The sequence below is a fragment of the Stegastes partitus genome, unplaced genomic scaffold (assembly GCF_000690725.1).
Source record: "Stegastes partitus isolate 25-593 unplaced genomic scaffold, Stegastes_partitus-1.0.2 Scaffold1438, whole genome shotgun sequence".
In the NCBI taxonomy this organism is placed as follows: domain Eukaryota; kingdom Metazoa; phylum Chordata; class Actinopteri; family Pomacentridae; genus Stegastes; species Stegastes partitus.
Window position 1 is genome coordinate 93027 of NW_007579169.1, and position 20605 is coordinate 113631.

At 41.4% G+C, this 20605-nt stretch overlaps 1 protein-coding gene across 1 annotated transcript; it reads right to left on the bottom strand.

The window, feature by feature from the left end:
• Positions 1–9414: 9414 nt before the first annotated feature.
• kcnj9 (potassium inwardly rectifying channel subfamily J member 9) lies at positions 9415–20147 on the bottom strand. The gene is made up of 7 exons (XM_008299621.1): positions 19856–20147; positions 18396–18609; positions 16156–16357; positions 14895–15087; positions 14413–14610; positions 11732–11862; positions 9415–9681 (listed from the first exon to the last, which is right to left on the bottom strand). Exons 1-7 carry the CDS (start codon positions 20145–20147, stop codon positions 9415–9417), a joined length of 1497 nt encoding a protein of 498 aa, XP_008297843.1.
• Positions 20148–20605: the final 458 nt, after the last annotated feature.

A 20605-nucleotide genomic window follows, 5' to 3' on the forward strand; every position in this document is an offset into this window, starting at 1 on the left:
ACTGAAAGGTACAGATAAAAAAATAATTGTCTTTTTTATCCTGGAATTTGGGATACTAGTTAGCAGCTGCCTTGTTTGGTAATATCTGCTGAGAGGTTTCCTTCATATGTAGTAAAATCATCTCAACTCAAGGTCCACTTTCAGCTTTTTTTTTGTTTGTTTTATTTGACTAAATTTAAATTTTAAAGGGAACAGGGCTAAATACCACTGAAAGCTGAGAAAAAAAAAATACTATGTGCACCTAATCTTTAGACTTTCTTCAGTTTGTTGGAAATGACAGTCGTTAGCATAAACGGCTAATTCTCACGTATCACTGAGGCTGATGTTTTATCCCGTCAGCAGCACTTCAACATGTTAAAACCTATGTGAGGTGTTTAGTACACAAATAAATCTGATAGGTTTTACATAATGATCACTCTTTATAATCATCTGTAATGTTAGAAAGACTCACTCGACAACTATTGGTAAATTTATAGCAGACAATTCATAGTCGTAGAGCACCACAAATCTACTCTGGGGTCAAGTCAACTTCATCAAATTCCTTTATCCTGTTCAACCAATCACTGGTAGCAGTAGATACCAGTAGAACCTCGCTGTTCATTGTTGATTTTCAAAGGGCAACAACGTGCCACCCTTACATCCCTACAACTAGTGAAATGTGTGACGTAGCACCAAAGTACAAAAATGCCTCAACCACACTCCCTTGTACAACCCTCCCTACATTAGGTAAACAGCTGTGATTGGCCCAGCAGGAACAAGGACGGGTGGAAATCTGTTTGAATGGGAGGGCGGCCAAACACATCCTGCAAGAGCAAATGAAACATGAGCTTTCACATTCATCTGGTTCCAAGGCAAGAAGGCTGGTGTCCTCCACAATGATAGTCAGGCAGCTTCTCAAGTGTAAACTTTAAGATCATGCAACAACCTACCAATATTATTAAAATCATTCCACTTTACAGACAGAAACTCTAAAACCTGCCTGAGCTATGAGTTCATTCGTTCATTCATACAGCCTCCTCAAGCCTGACTTCACTTATGATCTAACCAATACGTAGCCGGTACAGATGCTTGAGAAGTTATTTCTGCGCAGTTCAGCTGTATAACACAACAAAAGTTACGATATATGCAGGTAGAATTTTTGCAACCTTTTAAACTCCATTTTTCCTTGTCTCACATGTTAGTGAATTGAATATTTTTACATTTTTTGGCTATTGGTCCAAAAAAAAACAAGTCAGTTCACTTTGTGCTCTGAGAAATTCTGAGACAAATCTTTCACTGTCCTATAAGCCAAATAATGAAAGACAATAATTGACACATAAATCAATAATTTAAAAATAATGGTTATTTACAGTCGTACAGCTCACACATTTCTTTTTTATGGTATTTGCGTTGGATGTTTAGTCGTTTTAACAATGCTGGAATAGAAGCTTCTTTTTTCAAATGATCAAAAAGGGAAAAACTAAATCTGATCTAATGGCAGAATATCTCATCTGAGAGCCACTGAATAATAGAAAAGTAGCTCGTTTAGCCTGTTTATTTTCAACTTTATTTAAGTTTTGTTCTGATATTTGCCAGAAATTGACATTTTCTCAAGTTTATAGTTATTTATTGATTAAAGAAAAAAAAAAACACAACTATGGATACTTGAAATTAATGTTCAGTATAAACCTGCAGGCATTTTGTCTGTGCCATCTTGTGACAGCCCTTAATTTAAATACCCTGATCACTAAATGCCTACATTAGTTTTTTACAGTATTACAGCACAATGAACCGTGCTGTCGTATACTTCTGAGTTGCAGTTCCAAGATTATTTCTTCATCTTGGAACAAGCAAACTCACCTCAGCGTCCATTCAGTAGCTCATATATTGTCATCCTCATCAGCACATGGAAGTTGCTTTAAATTTGTGATGTCTAGATGCTCAAATTCCCATTTGTCTTTAAGCTTTAATGGTTTAAAGAACCAAAAACCAAAACAAAGGGGAATTTTTTAATTTTTAAAGAGCAGTATGTTGCTTTGCTCTGAATCTCAAGTCACTTTGCCCTGTTCACAATTTCATCCCACTCATTTTCAGAGCTCCTCCAGACTGAGACGTGACTGAACGTGGCCTTGAGATTTACTTAAAAACAGTGTAACTTGTAAGTGATGTAGAATCATGTCATTTGGCAGATGGAAAATGACTTTGCCATTTCCGTCGCCCGTCTCGGAGCCTGCAGCGTGCTACAGTGGGTGGTCTAACTCCTATATCAGCTCTGCTCTACTTCACATGGCAGGCTGACTTTAACTGGGTGCAGGCCTTTTTTTCTCTAATTTACTGCTTTTAAAATAATCGACTAAAAAGCCTCGGAGACCAAAAAAGCGCCACAAAACGACTGCTGAAGTGAGGAGGCCTTTTCTTGTATCAGAAGGTGAACTTTTTCTAAATAGTGTCAAAGACTATTTGCACCTCTGGGTAATGTAAGGTCTGAGGTTCTGTCACCCAAAGGCGTTTATGCTTCACTTTATTCCATACATTGACTGAATGTTGTGCTTTAATTGTCCTTATTCGGAGAGCAGCTGTTAGCAGAATGTGAATGTCTCACTTTAGATTGAAGTCATTACACTTTCAAAAGGTGTTGCAGCATGTTTTTCCCATCAGCACTTCAGCAGAAAGAATGAAAGGTTGTTTTTTTTTTCTTGTGGCTCGATGATGGTTGGTGGCTTTAGAGTGTTACAGTGGAGCCTTGTGGTTCTTTAATACGGAAAAAGCAGCAGGAAAAATAATCAGACCGGTGCCATGAACTTCAAATGATTTTTGCTACTAAGGACGTCTGGTCCAGGAGGTAGTTTTTATACCTGAGAACAATTCTCAGTGATCATTTTCATCTGGCATTTGCAAGTGCAGGCTTTACTGCATTACGAAACACTTACAAAACACAGACACGCTCCACTGGTTTAAAAATCAACTCCGTGGTAGCCCAAGCGTCTTTGCACAGTTTTTTTTTCTTATGTGTTTCCGTAGAGGGTTGACTTCTCCTTTGATTCAGGAGCCATTTTCGCACAGTTGGTTTTTGCCGCTGGTCTTTCTGTAACGCATATAAAACGTTGGACTGCTGTCTGTAAACAGGCAGCGTCAATTCTGGCTAATACCCATTGAGCATCACATTATTAGAGCTGAGATGTTTTTATTTTTTTATGCCACTACAGCACTCAGGAGGCTCACTGTCAAAGCCTTGTGGGAGTTGTAGTGTTCTTTCCTTTGAAGTACTGAAATGTTTAACAATGAAGATTCAATGTGTTCCCCAGTCACTTCACTGGGGCTGATCTTTGACATTTTAGTTTTACGTGACAGTCTGAGTAGTCTTCCTGCTATTTCATCAAAATCACTTTATTCTATATGTCTTGTTCCCCAGAAACAAATCCTTTGCATTAACCAGATTCTGTAAAAAGCAAAAAAATTCTCGGTTCTTTTGCACAATTAGGAAGCCGTTGTAGACTCAACTGCAATCAACAGTCGTGACAAAAAAAATCCAGAATTTTTTTGCTTGATCTAGGCTGAACTGAAGGCGGTGCTTACACAGAGCAGATAGGAGACAGTTATGCAAACAAATTCACAATGTAGGTGGTAATGAGAATTTATAGTATGTACACCACTTTATCACATATGCACACAGAGAAAAATGTTGTAGATATTAGTTCCAAGTTGTTGTTTTTTTTCAATTCAGTTAAAAGAAATATTCAAAGAAATGTAATATTTGTTTTGTTTTTTTTTTCTTTTTTTGATTTATGGCATTATGAGTGTGTCACACTGCATAGAACACATTTCTGAGATTGTAGCTATGGTTGGGCTGTTTCCATAGAGGTGCACAATACTTGATTTTAAAGTTTTTTAAAACAAGAGAATTAAAAAAACACCTGGAAACTTTGGAGTTCAGAGGGTTAACTGTGCTTTTAGCCACTTTAACCAGTCTATCACAGGGCTACACGTAGAGACAGACAACCAAACACACTCACATTCACACCTACGAACAATTTAGAATCACTAATTAATGTTTTTTGCACCTTGTGGGAGGAAGCTGGAGAACCTGGAGAGAACCCACACTGTACGGGGAGAACATGCAAACTCCACGCAGAAAGATCTCAGGTGTCCTCACCGGGATGCAAACCGTCTACTTTCTTGCTGTGAGGCAACGGTGCTAACCACCAAACCACCTTGCAGCCACTGTGTTTACCGGAAATAGATGGGGGACTCATTAAAGGAAAACGGTCTTAGTAAGATGTTGCACCACCATGTGCCACCAGAACAAGATAATTGTTCCTTGGCACTGATTCGCCAAGTCTCTGAACTCTACTGGAGGACCGGAACACCATTTTTCCAAAACACATTGATCCAAAATCTCCCATAGGTGCACAACTAGGGTGAGATCTGGTGACTGCAAAAGCCATAGCATCTGATTCACATCATTTTCATACTCATCAAACCACTCAGTGACTCCTCATGCACTATGGATGAGGACATTAAGGGGACAAGTGGACCCAAACCATGCCAACAAAAGCCACCTCAGCCACTCACTGGGATCAAGGGTTCAGGTTTTTCCTTTAATTTGTCACTTATCTCTTGTTGCTAACTTCACCTGTCTGCTGTTTTGTGCTCAGGAGACATTATAAAGTCATTTTTTTCCCCCGAAATTTTATCTGGAAAGAGCACTCTGAGAGCAATGAGAGTGAACCGAACATCACAAGATATAGAACCAGAAGCGTTGGCTTGTTGCAAGGACGGGTGTATTTAGTCTTACGGGGCATGTGGAGGACAAACATCCGCCGGCCAAAAAAAAACATCGTCCTTGAAAATCGGAAGCTGCTTATTTGCAATTTTTAAATAAACAGCACATCTCCAAAAGGAAGAAAAAAGAAACACAAATAGCAAGAGAAAGCAAAACTCACAAGAAAACTTTCCCAAATTGCCTCCAGGTGAGCATTGTGCTGCCTCTGAACCAACCAGTCCCCCACTCATCTCCCAGTACACTCATACATGGGGAGGGGGCTTGCCTTCCCAGTTTAAAACTGACCAATCAGGACACATCTATAATCCAATCATATTTGAGATCCCACCTACTCACTGAACCAATGAAAGAGCTGCTGTAGAGGCGTGCCCCTTTTGTTACCTCCAGGAAAAGATGGCCTCGACAAGGAAGGAACTCAGGTGATCACTTCTGTAAATCTAATGTTGTGTTTTTTGGTCTTTAATCAGACAAGTAAAGAAATACAATTTTCTCTGTAGACACGAGAGTAAACAGAAAAACTCGACAGCCCCTCTACACGAAAGGTCTGCATGTGTTCAGGTCGGGAGCTCGTGCTTCCTGATGTAGCTAAAGGTTGCTGAAATGCAGTTATGAGCTAAAGACAACGTCAGGTGATCATCTCCTGTGGAACAGCTTTCACAATATAGTCATTTATTGATTATGCATAGTCAAAAACTGAACAAGTCTGCTAACTAAACAAGCATATCATAATGGTTATCACTTAGTGCTCATATTGATCAGGTAACCAATGATAAACTACTTTTGATCCAGTATTTTTGAAACCGTCCATCCGATTGTCAATGCAGTGGGTTCTGCAGTAGATGTACTGTTCCTTAAGAAGAGTTTCAAACCAAATGTTCAGTTTGTGTGAGGACTCTTTATGAATTCCAAAAAAGTAGTTTAAAAGACTCATTTTGCCAAAGTTTTCGAATTGACTTAGAGAAGCTGGAGGTCAGTGATAACATTGATAACGTTATACTATTTTTAAAGTTCGCCTCTCCTCCTTTCCTTTCCTACCTCGGCTGAAAGCACGACTGTCAGGACTTCCTTCCATCAGGCGAAACATTGATTTCGGCTCAGCGGGGATCATGCAAAACAGCCTCTCATTAAAATCATAATTAGAACTTGGAAATGGCACATGGGGTTCAACTCTGGGGCGAACAGAAAATCACTGGAAACTATTAAACTTGCACTTAGCCTTTTGCTCTGAAACCAAACGTGTCTGATGTCTGGTTGTGGCCTGTCATACAAAGTGGGGTGAAAATGTCACGTCGTATTTGTTTGTTTGGAGAGTTCTGACTTACAGAAAACACTTGAGCTGCTCCTGTTATAAAGGAGTTTATTCATATGATAAAACTTGCACCTCTGTGTGATGTTGAAGTTAGTTTAATTGTCAGAGGTGTAAAAAAAACAAAACAAAACCCAGAAATCAGTCGATATCCTTCATGACTTAGTTTTCAATGTCAAGGACGTCCGTTCTCTTCCAGCTGAAGGTCACTGCTGAACATCTGCATCATCTGTTCTTGAGCAAATATTCGACTGTAACGTCGCTTTGGCTCTGACAACCCTCATAAACTCCCCCATCAGTTGTGACAGTCCACTCCAAACACGCATTAACACACACTCGCATGCATGCGAACACACAAACACACACACTCTGCCCTCTCCCTGTCCCCAGCCCCGGTTGCCTAGGAGACAGCTGAGACGGGGACCCCATCTCATTACACGCCAATAGGGCTGCGCGACTGGCTGCAGGAGGATGTGTGGGATCTTTATCGCCATCTAGCAGCCAAAACGGAGAAAGGCATCTCAGGTTTTTTTTTCCTTTTTTGTGTGTGTGTAAGCCAACATTCTGCCTAGTAACCCAATATGCTGACTTCTGCCGGTGCCGACGGCTCTGAATTTCTAATGAGACGCGTCGTACTGTGAAGCTTTACAGGGGACAAAGGGGAAAAGTTTAATGTGGACCATTAGTTAAACAGAAGCTTTCTAGATAATCAGTGAATGAATACAAGATGTAGGCAAAAATGCATCTCAGTGGGGCAAAGCTTAAGCTGATGCTGCATTATACAGGAAGAAATTCTCAGAGGTGGACAGTAACTGAGGGCAAGTCTTGTACTCTAGTACACTTTTGAGGTACTTTAATATTTCATGCTACCTATTGTGCTTTTTTACTCCATCACATAAAATGGTTAGTTTTAGATGTTCCATGTAAAATATTAAATTACACATATTTAGCAACGTTATCAAACAAAACTACCAAGTTATATGTAAAAGCTCCAACATTAAAGTCATGCTTTTATGCAATTGCAACAATTTTATTATCCAATAATCGGAAATTACATAAAAATGAGAAGCACTTTTTCATTTGATGCTTTAGGTACGTCTCCACTTCAGTAATATTCTGAATGCTGGAGTTTTACTTGAACTATTTTTCAGCTTTGTTTTTGCATTTTTTGTTTTTACATACCAAACCTCTTCTTTCTCTGCTCCTGCACTTATTATATTTCTGCAATTTACAGCAAAACAAATCTGAATCGGTTCAACAGGACAAACTTTTAGGTTTTCATTAATTGAGGTGATGGGTTATTGCTCATCGTTTTTGAGGGTCCTTGAAGAAGGAAATGAAATAATTGGAAGCCCTGCACTGGAAATCAGGCAAATGAGAATACTAATGATGAGAGGGACAATGAATGTGGTGAGTTTTGGTGCAAGAAGTAGCAGAAAGTATAAGGTTTTTGATGTAAGAATATTCCATAACTAGTAAAAGCCCCAAAGCCCTGTAGGTTTATTATAATGCACACAATTTAATAAATATTCTGAGTCTGAGCAGCATTTCAATATATCTGGTGAAAGTGGAGCTAATTATGCCAACTTTATATGCTGTTAAGTTATTTTATCTATTTTATCCGTCATGATTCATCATATTGCGATGAAGACGGTGTGTGTTTTGTGTTTAAACTCTTAATTTGAAAAGTAACTGGTTACTATGTGTAGTATTGATCTTATTTCTCTATTAGAAACCGCTTTGGTTGTTTTAAACACACAACATAAAAATGATGGCTTGACTACAGCTGTTAGATAAATGAAAGGGAGGGAAAACCTCATTATTAATGTATGGAAAGCAGTGAAGTAAAAGTATAACGTGGCCCAAAATAGAAATACTCAAGCAAAGTATAGCAACCTTAAAACTGCACTTACTGTAATTGATTAAATATACTCTCTATATGTTCTGCTGTTTTTGTTACAGTATTGTAGGAGAGCAGCTACAGTACCACATGCACTATAACGTTTTTAACGATTCATCTTTTGTCAAGGACCAAATAATGACGCGTCAAATCAGCTTTTTAGATTTTACAAGTCTGATTTAACTTTCAGTCTCACTCGGCTCATTTAGCCTCTACAGCGTTTCCATTTATGACGCCCCTCCTCAGAACAACACACAACCCCGAGACATGTGCCCTGGAATATACTGTAGTTTATTAACTCTAATAGATGTGTTATAATAAATATTAAAAACATCAAGTAAAAATGGCAACAGATATATACACAGCAGCAGAAGCAGGAGTTTGGGCTGAACTGAGCGGGACACTGTTGTGCTTTTAGTTTCTACTTGGCTGGGGACAAAAGATACGTACAACCCTCGTGCTACACACACCTCATGTGAAACGAAGCCACAAACACGCCCGAGTGTTCACCTGTCTCTATATTAAAGGTTTCGGATGCTCTACCATAATGTGTTGAGTGCCAGGATATTATTAACAAACATCACACTTTGTGCCTCCTGAATATAAGAAAATGTTCACTTTCAGGGCAGGGAACCAGCTGTGATGTCCACAAATTTTGTCAGCCAAAGGGGTTTCCAGATGTTTTTTTGTTTTTTTTTCTAGCACCAAATGAGGGTTTGTTGCCAAATAAAGTTTCTTACAGAGCAGACAAAAAAATACCAGCAGCTGTGGGCTGGATAAGTACAATAAAACTAAAAACAATCTTTGCATCTAAAGATATTCAAGGTTATATATCTGTGTAGATTCTCAGTCATCCAGGTCACGTCTATCCTAGTAAAAAAAGCAACTGGACTTCTCTTTGAGGTTCTTGAAACATAAAAGAGAAGTCCGGCTGCTTAGAAATTCAAGGTTACTACCGTTTCAGTCCATGCTTCATTATCATCTAGTAGTGCGCAGGTGAAAACAAAGTATCTATGCACTGTACCTATTTTAAACTCGAAGAATCCATATGCTTAACTGTGCACACACAACCACCTCGTCGTCTGTTTGCCCAACAAGACGAATGACCTTTATCTGTCCGACATTCTGCGTTGGTCCACAGGATATACGGCTGCTGACCCCACCAAAAAGCATAGTATTGTCATTTAAATGTAGATATAGGCAAGGGTGATGGCTAACACAACAAAAGAGATAGCACACATACAGTACACTTGTAACGAAGATAAACATACAAATAAAAGACAGAATATCAAGAAATAAACTCTTTCGTATGGCAACGTAAGATATGGCATATACTGCAGAACTGAGCCTAGTGGAACTACTCATTTGCTTTGAAAGGAAAGGTCTGCTAACAGTAACTGTGATGTGGTGGTGATATACTGAAGGTCTTTGTAAACATTCTCTGTTCTAGGCCTCTGATTCGGATTGGTCGGTGGCGACGCTGCCGTTCAGCTCGCCCAGTCCTGATTGCTCCTGGATGTCGGTCATCTCCCCGACGATGAAGGTCGGCTCCCCTGCTTTGCTGTTGGCCGAGCCGCTGTCCGGCTGCTTGGCCGCCTGGTTGGCCAACGTGGGCTCCTCGTCCAGTCGGCTGGAGATGGACCAGTAGAGGTGAGCGTCGAGCCTCGCTGCAGCCAATGAGAGCTCTCGAGCTGAGCAGGAGGGCGTGTCCACCTGAGGGGAGTGGAACCATGACAGCTCATTAAATCACCAAATTATACACCTCATGAAAACATTACCTTTGCCAAAATTTCAAGAAAGAGCCCCATTGTCACTTATTTTGGCTCAAGAAATGGCATCTGCTGGCTGGTCCACCATTTTGGTTGCTGAATGGATCATTTTAACATTTGTTAAGTTTGGTTAAGTATCTTGACAACTCGGGCTGCAAGGTGGTGCAGGTGGTTAGCACCGTTGCCAGTTGCGAGGTCGCCAGTTCGCGTCCCGTTAGGACACCTGGGATCTTTCTGTGTGGAGTCTCCATGTTCTCCCCATGCAGCGGGGATTCTCTCCGGCTTCCTCCCACAAAGTCCAAAAAAAAGGTGAAGGTAAATGGTGATTCTAAATTGTCTGTAGGTGTGAATGTGAGTGTGCTTGGTTGTCTGTCTCTAAGTGTAGCCCTGTGATAGACTGGTGACCTGTCCAGGGTGTCTCCTGCCTTCACCCTGAGTCAGCTGGGATAGACTCCAGCCCCCCACAACCCTAGTGAGGATTAAGCGGTGTATAGATGATGGATGGATGGATCTTGACAACTATTGATTGGATTATCATATTTGGTATCCACATCCATGTATCACTTAGAATGAATTCTGATACCCTTTATTTAAACTTTTCATATAAAGCCATCATCAGGTTCACATCCATTGCTCAGTACTGCAGTTAAAATATTTGAAAAACGAGTGTCATTCCCATCAGCCTCGGCTGTACTTTGTCTTGTTTCAATCAGTAGCTGTTAGTATGCTAACATGCTAAGTTAACATGCTAACCCAGCATGTCAGTATGGACGGCATGTTAGCACGATGGCCTTAGAGCTTAGCATAGCTGCTCGCTCTGCTGCATGCGCTGCAGACGGTACTATGAATTACCTCAAGTATCTGTTTATGCATTAAGTCAAACAAACATATCAAAAACATAAACCAATACTGACACAGTGATAGGCCAGTGCTGACCGATATATAGGCTCGCAGCACCACTGTGCCTAAGCAGAGCCTCAGAGAGGTGCCAGCTTAACTGTTAGTTCTTAATCCTGTTTAGTTAAATGTTAAAATGTACTTACTTATTGTTATCTGTCACATTACTTCTACAATTATGGCTGCATCTATGGGAAATTCTTCTCAATATGTGGAAATCACACATAGCACTCAAAATGTAGCATGACTCTTATCATTTTAAACTCATCATGAAACTGTTTGTAACTGTTTGGCATAAATGCCCGCTGCATTATATTGTGTGCTCCGTTTAGTTCTGGACATGCTCACCTGCTGACCATAAAGACCAATCCAGGGGATCAGCATCGCAAACTAGCTTCGGCTATAAACGCTCCGGTATGTGGCACCGGTCCAAGCAATGTACAGCACTCGCCCTCACAAAAATAACCATGAGATAAATATTTAGCTACAGCTCCTACATATCCCAGCATGCCTTTCAACAACCCCAAGAGAATGTGAGAATTCAGCTTTCGGTTACACATGTAGGTGGAGACAGGAATAGGGATAACAGAGAAAGAGTTGTTCCAGCTTTTTCTTCCTCCAAAAAAATCTTGTAGCTACAGAGCATTTTTTGAAAGAACAGATATGCTCGACTCTTTTGATAAAAAGCCAGAAAAATGATCTCGTTTTTTTGATTTCAAGAGCAATAAAACCTGACATTTGAGTTGATGTTTACATTTTTTTAAGTAATTATTTTGCCACTGGATTCTATTCTGGTTACACTGCTGTTATTTAAACACAATGCAGTCCTTGTTTTCCTGCTTATTAATTCAGCAAACTGTGCCAACAAAATACATATTACCTGCAGGTGTTACCTTATATTAACAAGAGTTAGATTTTCTGGCAAATTAGTTCATAATAACGTACATTTTTAATACACGCCCTCAGGCCTGGTGTTCACATGTAGAAGATTAAGGAGGAACAAATAACCAGTCAGAAACTATTTGCGTTGTTATCATACATTAAACATCGTCTTTATCGGCCTTTTTCCCCATCACGCCAGCTTCCAGAGACGTTACCTCAAACGTGTGGTGAAAGGCTCCGTAGTCGACGTCAAAGAAGCCCTCCGCCAGCGACATCATGGGGCTGAACCTGTGACCCCACAGCACCTCCTCGGCCAGGTATGAGCTCCTCGCCTGGCACGTCATCCCTGCGGACACAAACAAGCTGACGACCGCGAAACGCTCACAGCAAACCCTCACAACGTTCACCCGGGCCCGTGTGATAAACGAGCAGGATTCTCTGAGCTTCGGAAGAGTCAGAGCACCTATAACTCTGACGCAGATGTATTTAATTCACCCATTTAGCGGCAAACGGTTTAATAGGCAAGCTGTCGTCGTGTGAGTATTTTCGGCAGCTGAATTATGACCGTGTTTGTAACGCAGCACTCTGACTAAAGGGGATCGATATTTGGAGTAGGCAGAGAGGCCACCTTTACCTCATCATGAATAGCTCCGGTGCACTTAATTCCTCCCGAACGGTGAGGAAAACAGTTGGGTATGTGATTGTCTCAGGATGAATTTTTGACACATGAGAAGGGGATGAAGAAGAAGAAGAAGGAGAGATAAACAGAGCTCATCCAAATCCGTCCAGAGTTGCTTCTTCCTACCAGACTCTGTTTAAATCTGCTCGGTTTTTGTAGCTGTCAGACAGTCAGAGAGGTGCAAGTCAATGCAGCAGCGACATAAAATGCAACCATAAATACAACACGGGCGTTAAACTCTGCTTCTAAATATACAGAGTCTGAGGAGATCGCAGACGCGCTGCCCAGCTGGAGTCAATGATTTTCCTCCTCAGCCAGACTTCTTAAAGGTTCGACAATTTGTCTCGTTTTGTGTCTCGTTTGTGTCTCATTTTCTGTTGCGTCGTGCTTGTGTTGTTTGAATTTTTACCATTTTGTGTCTCTTTGTGACAGTTTTGCCTTCTTTCTGTTGTTTTGTGTTTGTGTGTTCTGTCTTTTTTTGTGTGTCATTTTTTTTTGTCACTTCTTTGTTTACATTTTTTTTTTTTTTACCATTTTGTGTGTCTGTCACTTTTTTTCTCTTGTTTGAGTTTCTGGTTTCTATCATATTATGTCTTGCTTGTGTCGTTGTGTGTCTCAATTTATGTCGTTTTGTTTCTTGTTTTCTGTTATATCTAGCACGAGTAGTTTTGGTTCATTTAACTGCAATTTTGTTCCTCATTTGTGTTGTTTTTGTCTCATTTTTCTTTCATTGTGTTTCTTGTGTCCTTTTTGGGTTATTTTGTGTCACGTAATATTTTCATTTTGTTTTTTGTTTTTTTTTTTCTTTTATGTCTTGTATTTTGATTGTGCAGTTTTGTCTCCTTTCTGTCATCTTGTGTGTCGTTTTATGTGATTTTGTGTCTCATTTTTTTGTTGTACTTTGCCTGTTGTTTACATTTTTTTTCTTTCTTTTCATTTTTGTGTCATGTTTTCTCATTTTGTGTCAATTTTCATTTTGTTTGTTTTCTGTTGTATCTTGATTGAGTAGTTTTGTCTCAGTTTTTGCCGTTTTGTGTCTAATTTGTGTTGTTTTTTGTCTCATTTTCCTTTTGTGTCTCCTTTATGATGTTTTGTTTGTGTTTTGTTTATGACAGTTTTGTGTCCTTTCTATCATTTTGTTTGTCGTTTTGTCCTTTTATGTCTTATTTTCTGTTCTATCTTGTTTGCTTAGTTTTGTCTCCTTTCTGGCGTTTTGTGTATCGTTTGTGTTTGTGTTGCGTTTTATGTGGCTTTGTGTCTTGTTTTCTGTTGTTTAAATTTGTTCAAAGCAACTCTTGAGAGAGGAGAAGCTTCAGAAATGGTGTTTAAGTTTCCCATTGTTTCCCATTTTATGCTTTTAAATGCTGATTTGTCAATACTGCATGAGCAGAAAGGAGTCTTTGCTCTGCTCATGGGTAGATCAGTCTTCAGTTGTACTCCAATTTATAAAACAAATTCAGTCATATTTCAAAATGTATATACATTTCCCCCCCATAAGCACAAAACAGCATCAGAAAAACCTGAGAAAAGACAGACAGCTCTGAGACAAACTAAACTCCGACATCCTGGAAGAGGAATCTCATCTTCTAATGGACAGCTGAGGAAGGTTTGCTTCTGTAAAACAGCGATGGTATTGGTGTATTATCAGACCGCTGTGTGCATCTGCAAGAGTAATTTGCTAATGCTCATTTCTAGTTGTCGCAGCCAAACATACATTTACAATATAGAGGCCACCAGAACTTTACAGTCCAATTAAATTGCAAAGTATTATTCCCTATATGATGTAAGGCTGTTAAGTTGCTGCTTTTTAAAACATGTTTATCATTTTGAATCACTAAAACGCCTCCAATAAGTCACATAAAAAACCTTGAGTAGAAAAAATATTGCTAATGGTGTGATTTGTTTAGCCTGCACCTTCATACATTTTAAAATGTTAATTATCATCACATGAATAAACATTCATTTTTCTCACTATTTCCCAACGAGTAATGTAGTAATGTATTCATTCAGTGCACGGTGGTTCGTAGCAGCACACGCTCACCCACATCGTCATTTCATATGCGTACACGAAACTGTATTTGTGCATTTTGTGAATATGAACATGTTGTGCACAAAGCTCCCAGACTATAGGTTTTTTGTTATCTCACTTTTCAAACAATATTAGTCACGAAAGAGCCACTGGGGAAATCGATTTATCTGTTTTAACCCAGTTCTCACCGGTCGCCTCCACCATTCCCTCCAGGATGACCACGATCTCAAAGTCCTCCTTCTCCAGCTGGGCCTGCGACATGTCCCAGAAGGCAGAGCGAGCGTCGATCTCGTGGGAGATCACCAATGGTGAGACCAGGAAGAGACGATCGTCGCCCGTCTCGAAGCCCACGCTGATGTCTGTCTGGTCCAGGGGGATGAACTCACCTGGAGGAGGCAAAAAAAAAAGAGCAAAAACTGAAGGTGAGGAGAGAGACTGTAGCTGCAAGCACAAGTTTTAAAGGACAATCCTGCAGATAATGGTAATCTACAATCACTTAATCTGCCTGAAAAGAATGTAAACTTATTGATTTTGTAATGTACTCAAGAAGGATTAGGATTAGGTTTGCACCCTTGGAGGATTCAGTATGGATAGCTGTTGTAGCATCAGCAGCCACAAGTTGTAGAAATCATCACATTGTTGTTGGTAGCGAGTTAAAAAGGCGTCTCACCCTCCTGGGTCTGCTTAGACTTGATGAGCTTGGCCCTCATGTTGGCTCCTACGATGTGGGAACTCCGAAGGTCGCCCACCCTGAACATCAGACAGAGCTTGTCGTCTCTCAGGGAGATGACGGCGTGTTTGGAGAACACCAGCGTCTCGGCTCGCTTGTTGGGCTGCGAGATCTTTACAAACATGCAGCCGACCTGGACAGAGAAGACGATGAACTCAAACTCAGAAAGGCTGGAGAAGCAGAGGATTATTAAGAAACAGCAAAATTCAAACAGCGTAGTGATGCTGAAGTCGACTGCACAGCTGGAACACATTCATTCCAGCTGCTGAATAACTTGTTCGTTTCTCAATCGAGCTCGCTGTTTACAGGCTTTAAAACAGTAGTGACACTTGAGTTAACCTCAAGCACAACCATTTTTAATATGCATAGTAAAACCAGCCCACATGTCCATCAGTTGCTAATGTGGCAGGTTTCCAGCTTGCAAACATGCATAAACATGATTCAGGCTGGACGTCGGTGTGTGATTTCATCCTCATCAGAGGAGTGCTTACATTGTGCAATAAACTCAGCCTCATCAGCACTTTCAAAGTAAATATTCTTTCTCAGGAAGAATACCATCTGCACAAAAACTCAGTCATTTCATCAGTATGGCGTTCATGCACTCACCCTCCTCGCTAGGCTCAAAAAAAAAACTGTAATATTTTTTATTTAATCCAGCTGAACTGACTGGAGGCCTCCTTTTAATCACGCAGACTTAGGTCGAACAGTAATTACATGCACTTTTCTATTTGCCAAAAGGAATTAAATGAGTCTGAACACTGACTCAGACACCGAAAGCGTATTTTTCAGGGGTTTTTTTTTGCCTTGACCTGACCTCCTGATGCGCTCGAGCAGGTTTGAAAATCTTTGTCCAAACGTATTAGACCCAGATCTGCAAACACAACTAATATACAATAAGTGTTATATAAATGATCACGAAGGTCAGCTATAATTCAGTGTAAGGATGGCAAATGTCCAGGTTTTATATTACTGATATAAGATTCTTCTATATAAACACTACAGAGAATGCAGACTTGGGTATTACATAAATTTTAGCTATAAATAAGATAAATGTGGAAATAAGTCTACCGATCATCATATTTGCAATCATAGGTTTCATTTTGCAGAATAGCACAGCATTTGCTTTCCTCTGTGTGTAGACTTCTCAAACATTCTACTCATCAGATTTATCACAGAAGTGTACTTCTCTCAATTTTCTCACCATGAAGGCATTGACCATTGATCCCAGTATAGCTTGCAGCAGCAGCAGCATGGTGCCCACCGGACACTGGTCGGTGATGACACGGTGGCCGTAGCCTATCGTGGTCTCCGTCTCGATGGAGAAGAGGAAGGCCGAGATGAAACCGTTGACATTGTTGACGCACGGCGTCCACGTCTCATCCTCCAGATGGTCCAGATCACCCCTTGAGAAGCAAAAGAAGCAGGGAGAACGTGTGAGAGATGGAAGTGGGGGAGGTGACAGAGCGGGTGTCAGGAGGGAAAAATAGACAGGAGAGCGAGAAGATTTATATTTTTAGACCCGAGGTGCGGAGATATATAGATGACGACTCCATATAAATTTGCCACCATCTTTCAGCTAATTCCTGTGATGAATCGATGCGATCCTGGTCATCAGCTTTAACCGAGGCGATTAACGTAACATTTATGCTGTCGGTTTTTCCCCATGCAGCAGAATCCCACCTTTTCCCATCATATATCATCATCCCACAACATCCCCGCTACTGTCTCCTGGATTTTTTTTTTTTCCAGTCCAGCACCAGAGTCTGCAGAATTTCCTTTCTAACACACACTACACAGGCTAATGCCCCTGATTAACACAGCTCCAGCCAGAGAGGGAGAGCTAATTAATGAAAGTGGTGTTAAGTAATTTATATAATCTATGAGTTTTATTGACCTGTGTTGGTGACCAAGGAATTGATGCAACACCGACAGCTCTCTGGCACACCTTAGGATGGCCCGTAATTGATATAAAAAGGTCGCAATTTTACGAGACGAATACGTTAGCTAATTAGAGCGGCGATCCAGCAGACACATCTAGTGAGGAGGTACCACATCATGATGAAATACACTGTAATATTAATACTGCTTTGTCATCTGCTTTTTTTTTTTGGCTGAAAAATGGGGCTTTTTTAGCCTCCGTTGCAAAAGTGTCTAAAAGGTGGCGCTGCCTCAGGATGATTCCATTAAAGGAATAGTTTGACATCTCGGGACATGTGCTTATTTGCTTTAGCTGGATGAGATGATCGATACCACTCTCATATCTGCTAAATATGATGCTTTAGTTAGCAGACAGCTAGCTTAGCTTCGCACAAAGAAAAGAAGGGAAAAGGTGAAACAAAATCTACCGATCAGCACCTCTACATTTGACAAATTTTATTTTGTATGTTCCACTTTGGTTTTCGTAGGGGTTGGATAAAGCTGGAACAACCCCTTTCCTGGTTGTAGCGTAATGCTACAGACATAAAAGTGGTTTCTTTTCATCTGACTCAAATAAGAGTGTTTCCCTAAAGATCAAACCATTGCTTTAAGTTGTAAGGATGAAGAGGAGGAAAGAACAAAGCACACAGCGGAGGAAAGCCCCGTTTTGATCATACAAACGCTGCCTGAAGGTGATGTCTAAAATTCTGTGAAATACAGTTTCTCATTGGGAGGGAATCACTGAGAGCTAAAGGGTCACTCTGACTTCATCAATGGCCTCATACATGAATATCCAAAAACCACCAACAGGCCACTTAGACGTAAACACCAGTCAGGGCCGTGGAGATGTGTGAAGCCTCTGTTGTATTAAGAATAACATTGGTTGGGTACGTGATAAGGGCTGCAAGGTGGAGCTGTGGTTAGCACCGTTGTCTCACAGCAAGAAGGTTGCCGGTTTGGGTCCCGATGAGGACGCTGGGATCTTTCTTCGTGGAGTTTGCATGTTCTCCCTGTGCAGTGTGGGTTCTCTCCGGGTTCTCCGGCTTCCTCCCAAAACATGTTGAGGTTAATTGGTGATTCTAAATTGTCCGTAGGTGTGAATGTGAGTGTGCTTGGTTGTCTGTCTCTAAGTGTAGCCCTGTGATAGACTGGTTACCTGTCCAGGTGAACCTGCCTTCACCCTGAGTCAGCTGGGATAGACTCCAGCCCCCCGTGACCCTAGTGAGGATTAAGCGGTGTATAGATAACGGATGGATGGATGGATGGATGGATGGGTACGTGATGAGCTCTAGTAACATACACCCTGTTGAAGACAGGAGATTCAGAATATCAGGACGTCTCTAATTCTCCTCAATCTGTAAACATTTCTGCTTTTTCATACATTCCTTGCATCTCCAGACACTTCTTGGCACAAGTCAGTTTCATCTACCTGCTTCCAAATGCCCACAAGGAGTTTTAGCATAAGAAATGTTCAGTGACAATGCCGGCCTGCACACTCCTCATCACTGTGCTCACGAGTCTTACCTACAGTAGGCTATGAGGTACCAGATGGCCCCAAAGAAGAGCCATGTGACGGCGTAGGCCATGACAAAGACAAAGAGCGAGCAGCGCCAGTTGAGGTCCACCAGTGTGGTGAAGATGTCGGTCAGGTAGCGGTACGTCTCGCGCATGTTGCCGTGCTGCACGTTGCAGCGGCCGTTTTTCTCCACGTAGCGTTGCCTCTTGCGCCGAGCCCGGGCTGGGACAGGACAGAAAAGACACAATCTGATTACAGAAGAAATACAACGAAACTGGAGATCCTGTTGTTGTGGAAAAGCGTAGATTCCTTCTGGTGACTTCCTCTACACGCAACAAGACAAGTCTGTATGAGTGTCTCCGTTTCATAACCCCATTTCCAAGAAACCCTTTCAACAAAAAAAACCTTTAGAAAACACATGCAAGGCGGCCTTTTTAAATTTTCTGAAAAGTTTTTCCCGTTTGAAGTCACAACTCAGAGGACGGGAGTTGAATGAAAACGCGTGGAGCGATTGTAGGATAAACATTTGGAGGTGCCGAGGGACAAAAGCTACTTAGAGAGATGCAGTGTGGCTCAGAGGAAAGTCAGGCTGGTGAAGAAGGGAAAACAGAAATGAAGACAGACAGGTGAGGAGAAGAGAGCAGATGAAGCGCGACGGGACGACATCATCAAACACTCGGAGAAGAAAAGCTACAACGTTGGACTTTAGTTACTGTACGAGCCTGAAGGCAGTCGAGGGTTTTTTTTTTTCTTTTCGTGTGTTTTGTAGAGTCTTTTTTAACTGTGGGTGCACCCGGCTAGTACTGAGACGATGACACAATCAGGATACAAAGCTGCTGGGTTTTTGTTGTTTTGGTCACATCAACAGACAACACTGCATATGAATGAGTGAGCATCCTGTATGGAGCCGTATTTAGGCCGATAACATCAATCTTTAGCTTTTTTATGACGTGTATTTTAGCCATACTTTGTGACACCTTAAGACTCTAGAAAGTCTGTGTGCTCACTTTGAGAAACCATAATGTGACGTAGACTAAGTTGTTTCCGACATCTGCAGACAAAAACACCAGATATCCAAACAACCAAGGGCTCACATAACATAACTCCACATGTCCCACATCCTTTTATCAACAGTGTTTTTAGGTTTCAGGCTGCATGTTGTTTTTTTTCCTTCTATAAAGTTTGGCGCAAACAGAGAAGCTAATGGAGAGAGAGAGAGAAAAAAAAGATGTGCAAGACTGTCAGAATTGCTGAGGGGTGAAGCACTGCTGCAAATTAGTGGAGATGCTACTGCAAGAGAAGGAGAGATGGGGAGGAGAAGGAGGTGAAGTACGTGACTGTGGAGTGGGGAGAGAGAAAATGTTGTTGACTCCAGAGTGAGTCAACAGCACGCAGCTTCTGGAGAAGTTAAACACACACCAGAGGAGCATTTAGTGATGTGTCCGGCTTGAATTAAGGCCCCACTCACCCCACCCGAAGCGTCCCCTCTCCTTCTCCGTCCCCTGGGTCTTCTTGATGCGCTGATTGGCGTTGGCCTCTCGCTCGGCCAGCTTGGACTGGAACGACCTGTTGACCTTCGCCGAGGGGGGAGGTGATGGAGTCGTCTCCGTGGTGACGACGTGGCCCAGCTCCTCGGACACGTTGAAGACTCCCGCCGAGGCCTCGGTGGCCACCTCCACCTCCTCCCCTTCCCCCTTCTCCTCCACCGGCAGCGAGAGGGAGTCCGGGCGGGAGGGGAAGACCGAGTTCTCCAGCGCCATGGCCTGTATTTATATATATAATTATATATCTGTGTGTGTGTGTGTGTGTGTGTGAGAAGCGTATTAGTGTGTTATTGATATCCTCCCTAAGGCAGACTCTGTCCAGTGGCTATTGATTGGACCATTTGTTTGCTTGACTGAAGCCTGGAATAAAGAAGAGCACAAAGATGAGATGAAATCATAGAATCGATCAGCTGCTTTGCTCTAACAGTAATTCACCTGCAAATTATTTTTCTAAAAAAAAAAAAACAACAAACTCCACCACCTACTTGCTGGACACTCTTATGTGGCTTTAATTTCTTCTATTTCTCCAGATTTTTTCTTGTAGTTACAACAAGGTCAGTGCACTTTCCCCCCTCTGTCTGTTTCATAATGTGGCAACTTTTAAAAATGAAATTAAAGAGGAGGCATTCTAGTGTATGAGCCTCATCTTATGTAGTTTATAAAGTCTTAGTCAG

Bases quoted from the DNA above. Each gene is read 5' to 3' on its own strand.
- kcnj9 (XM_008299621.1), bottom strand. From the start codon at position 20,147: ATGGCGCTGGAGAACTCGGTCTTCCCCTCCCGCCCGGACTCCCTCTCG. The intron at 15,088-16,155 runs GTGAGAAAATTG...TTCTCTGTCCAG, and splicing joins CAATGGTCAATGCCTTCATG to GTCGGCTGCATGTTTGTAAA. The intron at 11,863-14,412 runs GTGAGAACTGGG...TTGTGTCCGCAG, and splicing joins GGGAATGGTGGAGGCGACCG to GGATGACGTGCCAGGCGAGG.